Genomic DNA, 9,522 nt, shown 5'->3' with positions numbered 1-9,522 from the left:
ACTGTGATATGAATTCTCTTATTGAATGTGTCTATTCATTGTAATTTTTTTGCATGTAATCTTCCATACATACCCTTTGCTAGTTTCAGATATAAGAACAAATAGTTTTTGTATTTACTTTATTTTTGACAATTAGCACCAATGATGCAATAAATAGTACAGAAATATGTTACAAAGAAACAGAGGACCGTTTTTACTGCAGGACAGAAAAAAATCACCTGTGTTTCCACTAACCCTACGGATCCAATTTTTTTGTACCTACCCTAAAGGTTTCATTTTGCTATTTTTTGTACAAGCGCTATTAAAGTCTGAATGTGTCTACAACACAAACCAGTCAATAACCTTTTGAAAAATAAGAAAAACACTTTTGTCTTCCTACCAACCCTAATTTTTTAGAGCATGTTAGCAGAAACACAGGTATTTTTTTCTTGGCTTCATATGCAAAAGAGGTTAATCATCAAGAGTGGTACCTCTTCCAAATTAACAGGGTTCCTTGTTTAACAGTCTGACAGGAAGAGACCTGAATACCCCAAAAAAGTTCATATTCATTAACAGAAAATTAACAATGAAAACACACAACAAACAGATTTCAAAGGGTTGCAACTCATACATACTAGAAGCATAAAATGAACAAAATCAATCATCTCATGGACCGTCTCTGTGTTACTGTTAATTTTTAAATTATAGCAATATTTTTAATTAAAAAAGTTATTATTACAAGTTTGCTAACACCATAATCTAACTTCACAGTTAGAATATTTCTAGATAAATGAGTAAAGTTGTTCTGTATATATATAAAAAAATTCAAAATGCATTTTTTTTTTTGCAAAATAGTAATAAAAACTGCACACAATACATTCAATTCAAAAGAGTATTAGAGTTATCTCCCCTAGGTAACTTTAACACTACTGGTGCAACTAGTCCATACTCCCAGTTTTTTGTGGAGTCCGAGTTGCTCATTTGCTTTTGTTACTTTGTGTTCTTTGTTGTGTGTGTCTGTTTTCCAGGTCTGGTCTTAGTCCCTGGATTAAATTCGTTTGATTACCACTATAACCTTGGTTCCATTGATTACTCTTTAAATAAAGAGATAATATTTTTTTTATGAAATTAATTTTAAAGATTGTTGAAGTTGCAATAATAATTTTGAAAAATACCATTTGTTTTTTCTTGTTATGAACTTGAAATGTGCAGTATAATTTAATTTAATTAGACATTTCTACATATCTTATTTCCAGGCCATTACATATGCATGTATAGATTAAACCAACCAACTATTTTAAGGATTTAAAAAATATCAAAATAAAACTACATTTAACCTGGAAAATTCTTTAATATTATAAAAAATCTAAGGTACAGCCTTATACACTGTACATTCCAGTATGTGACTTTGATGGTTACTACAGTTGCATTAAGAAATCATAATTGGCTATTACCATTAAACATTCAGCCGGAATAAAGATCATTTTAAGTTTAAAACAATTTGATACCACTCACACATTTAAACATAAAAAATGAAAATTTATTAAGTGTCAGTCTCTGTAAGAATCAGGCAGTGGGTGAAACAAGATAAAAGAAAAAAAAAAATTTTGAAAGTGTAATTTGACTATTTACACCATCAGAGACAAAGGAAAAAGTTTTTTCATATCATGTTGGTGCATTGTTATAATTTCATTGAAATGCACATTTCAAGGGCAGATAACTCTGTAAAAAAAACTTAATTTTTCTAACATTTTATTGACAAATTTCTGAGGAAATCCAGTGATGTAGCAAACAAATAATGTTTTTTTTTCAAATACAGGAAGCATACTTGAGTGAAATTACATTGTCAGATCAGTGGGGTTTAGACATGCATGTTTCTGATTTTTCACATTTTGTCTGATTCTTACAAAAACTTGCACTTAAGTCACATGAATCCAACATATTTTACATTATTCAATTCAAGTTTATACTGTAAACCAACCCATTTTTGTGGATACTAACTTTCATGTTTCAGGATATCAATTAAATTTTTTCACCGTTTATTTCACAACATACATGATATATATTCTGCAAAAAAGGGACTAATTTGCTGCAATATATATTGGTGTATTTTCTTCCTCACCAAATGAGTGAAAAATAAATCGCATGTGAAATGAGTTGATTTACAGTAGCAAATTTGTTTTTATCATGAAAGACGAGTTGACAGCATCTTGTGTCTCATATCAACAGATAAAGATTGGTCCATTCTATTAACTAAACGTTTCATACTATCACAGAACTTTTTTTGTTTTATATCAGTCTTATTCAGATTTTCTTTCCCATCTTTTGTTATTTCTTGAGGGCCACATTTATTGTTATTATTATTTCTATCATTTTTCTGTTGTTCTTTTGAGGTCAGGGAAGATTTCATGTTATTAGATTGACCTCTAGTAGATATTTCTTTGTTGGAATTGGAAGAGTCAGAGGAAGAACTTAATTTATTTGAACGCCTTGGTTTAGCAACTGATATTCCTAATTTTTCAAAAGTTGAAGAGCTTTTTAGAACACGCTTTTGTCTTTTTAAACGTTCCATTTTAGCTTTCATTATTTTATCGTCAATATTGTGAGCAGGTCCTTTAAATCTTGATTCTGATTTCACTTTAGTTTTAACTTTTCCATTTCCACCACCAAACCCACTATCACTTGACACATCATCTTCAACATCCTCCTCTGTCAAATCCTCTAGTTCTTTTTCTTGTGGATTAAGCTTTTCTTGGTTTGGAACAAAAACATCATCAATACTTGGCCTCTTATAAGATTCCTCAACGACTTCCTCCCAGAATCTAGATTCCGTTATACTTTCAAGTAGTGAAATTTTTCCTATTGCTCCTACCGCGACAGTTTTTGGTTTACTATGTTGTAATTGTGGAACAGGCAAATTCTCAATATCGATAACTTCTTTTTTTGGTTTGATATAAATCTTTGATTCAGGCACTCGTGGACTTTGTTTAGTGTAAAACGTTGGTTCTGGAGTTCTAGGTGTTAAATCTGGACTAGAATAACTATCATCAAATTTTAAAGTTTTGTTTGATGTAACAGCAGGAGGCACATATAAATCATCATCATCATCTGAGTAGGTAGATATGGATGAAAATTTAAACTCGAGTGGTGGAGATGACTTAGCAGAATTTTTTCTGTTATTTACAACAAGTTTTTCTGTTGTATGTTTATTCAAATCTTTTTTCAAATGTTCAATTTTAGAATTAAGATCTACATTCTTATCTGTACTATTTGCATCAGGAGATTTTCTTGTGGTTTCTGTTTGAGGAGATTTATGGAAACCATTTTTGGTAGATGCCTTTATGGCAATATCTTTCTGACTAGAACTATTTTGTTGATTACCAAAGCTTGAAACAGATGTTTTAGGTCTATTGTCAACATCCTGATCAACTTTGTCCTTGACTTTTGGGGCAATGTCAGTTTTAGCCCTTGGACCAGATGAAAGAAATTGTTTTTCGGAATTCATAACATTTTTGGAATCTTTTGCATTTGATGAGTTACTTTTCACACTAGATTCTTCAGATTTATGAGTTTCAAAAGATCTAGGACATCCCCCTCTTGGAGTCAGTGATTCCTCAGATTTCACAGCATGCAAGTCAGGAGATTTAACCAAGCTTTCAGCCGATGAACCTTCTCCTATTTTTTCTTCCATACTCCCATACCCTGTATCAACAGTCTTATTAGAATCAGATGGGCTTTGTGTTATTCCAATAGCAGCCTCATTCTCATTTTCAGAATCACTTGATAGAATGTTTGCTGGAGCGGTAAAAGGCCTCATGTCCTTGACCTGCTTTTGAACCTCAGATTTCCTGGTAAACCTGTGCACAAAGTCTCCTTTTACTTTCTTTACTTGAGCATTAGAAGTTTCGATAAGTTTTTTGTGTAGTCTCCCATGAACAGAATTATCATATGTTGGAGCAACTAACACATAATGGCTTCCTCTTTTTTTCTTGACATTATGCCAACCTCTGAATCTAGAATTAAAATAAAAAATATCATGCATTTTAAGAATCTATGGAACCAGGTCTTATTACTATAACAATACCAGTATAGAATTCATCATCAGAGGCTTGACTTCAGGAAAGAAAAATTGGTAATTCAATATTACAATGAGTAATACATCCGCAATTACACTTCTGGGAACAGAGTTGGCCTTCCATCGACTACCTGAAAATTACCTGATGTCCACTTCCTTAAGTAGTTAACTAGACAGTTGACAAAGGCATTTAAAATTCCATTTAACTTAGATTTAACTACCTATGAAATAATATAGAGTTAAATTGTCATTCAATCAAAGTAAGACCAACTTCCATGAAGTTAACTATGTTACTCGCTGTAAAAGTACTTATCAAAGCCATTTCAATACATATGTCATCCTAAAAATATAAATGTAAAGCTGTAAATTAAAAATACTGCATTTTTTTCAAGTTTTCAAAAGTACTACTAAGTAAAAAAGTAATAATCACATAAATGATCTATACAAAATCACATTCTAGTACATTGCATCACTGAAAACTTTCTATGCAGGCACTTAAGCTTGGAAAAAATAACAAAATGACAAATGTGCAGCCTAATACCTACAGAAGCCACTTAAACTGTCTTTATTCTGTTTACAAGCAAGGGTAGACTAAAGGCAATATACATGCTTTTACTGTTCGGATCCAAACTACAATACTTAATAGGCTTAGGGGAAATGAGTCACTGGAGTTTAAATCCAGAGGTCTGACACCTCCAAAGGGTGATCTAACATCATGTCAAAATTTGCAAAGAACCTATGGCAGCAGTTTCACTGATTTTCAATTATAGAGTTCCAAGATTTCAAAAGACCATTTACAGCTCTAGAGTTTGGTAAATTTTCCATCATTGAACTACAAGGTTTCCTCAAACATGAAATCTGAAAACAATGTGACACCTAGGCAAACAAGGTCATAAATCACTCCCTTTCTACTTAAAAGGGCTTCAAGAAAGGGACACTACTCATCCTTCTACCAACAAAACTGTATTTTGTAATAACACTACCTTCTATAACTATATAAACATTGTGTCAATTTCCAGGAACTACCATAAACTGCAAAGATTATTCTACACCTAAGTTTTTTAATGGAATGTTATGTTTGTTAAAATATTTTTGTTTAAACTACAGGTACACATAACCATCATAAGTCCTTAGCCTGTAAAGAAGATTAAGAATTCTAAAATGGTCTTCAAATACACCTTCAATATAAAACCAACGGCCCTCCTCTGCCAAGTACCAAAGTGAAAGTGCAACCATATTCCAATACATTTTGTATGTACAAGAATGAATAACTTTACAGCGCATGAAATGATGATGTTTGGCGGAATAGTGTTTTAATGACAATCACCTAATGAACTACTTTAAGCAGTTCAGTGGACAATTGACTTCCTATCAGACAATGCACATATAGAATATTTGCTATAAGTATTTGAATCAATGTCCAATATAGAGATATAATCTGCCTCTCAAATGTCCACTGTCCAAGTGAGATACCAAAAAGGGTAGATAAGAACTTTCCTCTTAGTTAGCCAGTTAGTCAATACCTAAGGAAGTTCATTAGGTGATGATCATTTATAAATAAAGACTAACTATACCCATGAACATTATCATTACATTTGCTGTAAGTTAAGAATTACACTTTGATTGTACATATATATCATATGTATGTATTTTCCTCTACCATAATCAGAACTGAATGGGGACTGATGTTAATACTTGTCTATCAATCTGTTAAAAAACAAAGATGAACAAAGAAGAAAGAAGTGATGCTCAGCATTACAGAGAGAAAACAGAGGTTTGCTATTTATATACAGCATTGTACCTTTCAGCTAATTTTGCTAGCTTTTTCTTCAACCTGTATAAAATAATCAAGTTATGATTTTAAAAATGTAGCATTACTGATTTGTACAGGAAATTTTTCTGGTTTATATAAGATTTTGTTAAAATAAGATTTCATACCTGCAAAAAAATATAAGTCCAACATTTTTTTCAGCACTGAGTATTTAAATTGATAAATATTGCAGTAAAAAAAATGGTGAACTTCAGGAGATAAAGTTGGCCTTCCTTTATTTGATAGTTAACAGGACAACTGAGAAGCAATTTGAACTTTCTATTGATTCCTTTTGAATTGTCAAATGAAATTCTCAGTTCATCAGTTAACTATCAGAGGAAGATTACCATGTGACTGTAATTCAATCAATTGAATAGCAACTCTATCTCCTGAACATCATCATTGTATGTGCTGTAATACATCTAAAGATTGTGGTACTTACGAACAAAGTCCATTTCCACTTATATATAATCAAAGTGAATTTTTACTGTATTTACTGCAGTCTACAGAAACTCTCACTTAAAACTGGCATTTTGGGCTTGGTATGTGTTATATATAATCACTTACAGATACTGCATACCAACAAAAGACCCAGGCACTGCCACTGTTTGTTACAATTTGAGACTATCTGTGTTTTAATTAAAAATTTAGTACTTAATTTTCTCCTTACAAAGATTGCACTCAGGCTTAAGTTTTTTAATTTTATCCATTATGTTTTATACTTCCCCACTAAGCGTTCTGGAAACGGAATGTAACAATATAGATATATTTTTTTAAAATTCAATGGAACCGATAAATTTTTCAAATGTAATTTTCATTATGAAATTGCAGCCTTAATTTCCAATTAAATTTAAAGTTTTTAAGCACTAAGTTAACTCAATACATGCATTACGTAGGGAATATCCATTTACAGGCGTAAATATCAAATATCATAGGGATAACAAGATTTAAGTACCATTCTATGTAAGAATCAGGCAATGGGTGGCACATCATTTTCCCCAATTTAGTCACTTTTGCCTAAAACATATTCAGTACATACAGAAAACATCTGAAAAGCTATTTAAATTAATCCTGAAGCATCTGTGACATAGACATTTTTTTACCGCTTATATAGGGAAAGAGTGCAGGAAAATTTTCCTGTCATTTTTCCATAGTGCATTTCAACTAAATTCAACCTATCAATATCTTAAAAATGCAAATTTTACAAACACTTTGAAAGATATTTCTGGTGGTTATCAGGTATAATTAATTGGTTAATGCAATAAAATATCTGCATTTTTTCCTTCATTTGCCACACCTTATATATACATTTTGCCCGATTCTATGCGGAGAAGTACTTAAATCAGTATATTACTGCATAACACTTGAAATTTAATTAAATATAGAATTGCTCATTTTATTTCTTTTCACAAAAGAACACAATTTCATAAGTTGAGACAGAAAATTATAAAGATAATAAATTGAACAGCAACTTAGTTTATTGAAGTGGTAAGCCTTGCTGTATTTAATAATTTGGTAGTCTTTAAGTGGTATAAATTCATGGTTATGATTTCACTATATCCCTCATCAATGTCACAGCAAAAATATCACCTATGTTCCCAGTTAAAATGAGTAATATGAAAAATATGAATATTGAAAGGAAAGGAAATTTCAATTTCCAGATTTGAAGAGCAAAATAATCCAAAAAACCTAATAAGGATATCTCCCTGATGGTCATACGAGAAATCAATAAGCACAAACAATTTACATGATATATGATTCATGACACTTCATAGCCAGATCCTTAGGGGAGAAGCCCTGGGTCATACCTGTTAACCGGCCACATTAGGGGAAGACTCCCATAAAATCAATGAAAAATTTAGAATCATGCACATAAAAAATGCAAGATTTGTGGAAGGTTATTGGTTAAATTACTGATTTTTTTGTGAAATATGCAAAGTAATTGAACTTTTAAATCCTTTGCTTTTACATAGAAATCTCCAACATGAGACAGCATCAAAGGGGGAGAATCTCCAATATGAACTGTTCCAAAGATTAACAGGTATGGAGACAGTATCAATAGAGGAGATTTTCCCATAGGAACTGTTCCAAAGATTAACAGGTATGGAGACAGTGTAAATGGGGGAGAATTTCCCATAGGAACTGTTCAAAAGATTAAAAGGTTTGTTCTAACCAGGCCCTACCTCACGGAAGTGTATATTGAACATGCTTGCCAACTTACCACAAAAAGGGTAAGGGTATGGAGACAGTGTAAATGGGGAAAAATTTCCCATAGGAACTATTCCAAAGGTTAACAGGTATGGAGACAGTATCAATAGGGGAGAATTTCCCATAGGAACTGTTCCAAAGGTTAACAGGTATGGAGACAATGTCAATGGGGGGAATTACCCATAGGAACTGTTCCAAAGGGTAACAGGTATGCTGGGAAGCACAGACTCCGTTATGAGAAATTCTTATACTTCTTTTGTTTAAACTGTGAAAATTTACTAAGAAAGCAGTAGACCCTTTTGTGCTAACGTTGGGAGTAGTCGATGAGCGTGTGTAAATCATGCTCAATATACACTTCCCCAAGTAAAATTCTTTTGTTCTACCCAGGCCCTACCTCGCGAAAGTGTATATTGAGCATGCTTGCCAACTTACCACAAAAGGGTCTATAATATACTTCTAGGGAATTTCTGACTTAGAATTGTATTATCAATACTATGAGTTATATGTTTTACATTGAAATTCAGAAGTTTTACACATTTTAGGATCTGCACCATGTTCCTTAATTGAAAACAAAATTTCATTTATATTAAAAAAATACTGACAATTACTGGTACCTTTAAAAAAATAGTCCTTAGGAAATTTTGATAGAAAACCATTCATAATTGCAGAAGATTTTATTCTCCTCTTCATGTTTTCATTTTTCACATTTAAAAAAAAAAACAAAACAAAACCAAAAAAAATATTTAAAAAAGATAAAACAAATAATAAATAATTTTCAAATAAAAATTAAGAAACTATAACTTACCAATCACACGCCGTATCCCAGGAAGAAAAAGGACATTGCAACACTGCGAGACCCTCAAATTGATCTAAATCTAACTTAAACCCAAGGTCCTGGCTATCAATTATATACAATTTTCTCTAGAAACTCATAAAACCTCTGGTGACAAAAGTTTGATATTATTGTATAGAATTACAGATTATCCCTGACACCTATTCATCAAGCCTAATTATCCATTCTACTGCTTATATTATCAATACACAATGTGTATTGGCTTGCAGTATAGGGAATACACAATTTACTTGCACTTAGTAAATAACAACAAAATCGTCCCTGATCCGTAATACTGATGATGAGATTTTTTAACTTAAAACTATTTTCAATTGTACTCAATAGACTATAAAGATAAGATAGTTGAACTTAAATGTCCTACGACAACTATTGTGCTTATTTCGCAAATAAAAACAACATGTTATTTAAAGTTTTGATAATATCAAAATAATCTTTGAACGCTATTAAAGTAATAACAAGTCATTTCATGCTTTTCAAAAAATCTCACCTATAGAGCACATACAAGAACCGATTCAATCTAAATTTCATGCATTTTATCTTATTCATGATCTTTACAGCAAGAGGCAGCATGTAGATCAAGCCCTGTTAAAAAATGGT

General features: G+C 31.7%; 1 protein-coding gene across 6 annotated transcripts in view; it reads right to left on the bottom strand.

Annotated features, from left to right (window-relative positions):
- Positions 1-102: 102 nt before the first annotated feature.
- LOC148610290 (uncharacterized) overlaps positions 103-9,522 on the bottom strand; it is a 54,270-nt gene continuing 44,850 nt past the window's right edge. For 5 of the 6 annotated variants that reach the window (XM_088542623.1, XM_088542626.1, XM_088542624.1 and 2 more), the window contains 2 exons: positions 5,856-5,888; positions 103-3,992 (listed from right to left, as the gene is read on the bottom strand). In XM_088542623.1, coding sequence (XP_088398749.1) covers positions 2,165-3,992; positions 5,856-5,888 — 1,861 coding nt within the window. In that variant the 3' untranslated portion in view covers positions 103-2,164. The remainder of the gene's footprint in view (positions 3,993-5,855; positions 5,889-9,522) is intronic. The other variant, XM_088542627.1, reaches the window with a different exon arrangement.

The sequence above is a fragment of the Perna viridis genome, chromosome 8 (genome assembly GCF_037379345.1).
Source record: "Perna viridis isolate PV_CMFRI_1.1 ecotype Kerala chromosome 8, ASM3737934v1, whole genome shotgun sequence".
In the NCBI taxonomy this organism is placed as follows: domain Eukaryota; kingdom Metazoa; phylum Mollusca; class Bivalvia; order Mytilida; family Mytilidae; genus Perna; species Perna viridis.
The sequence above is the reverse complement of the archived record's forward strand: the minus strand, read 5'-3'. Positions and strand labels throughout refer to the sequence as shown.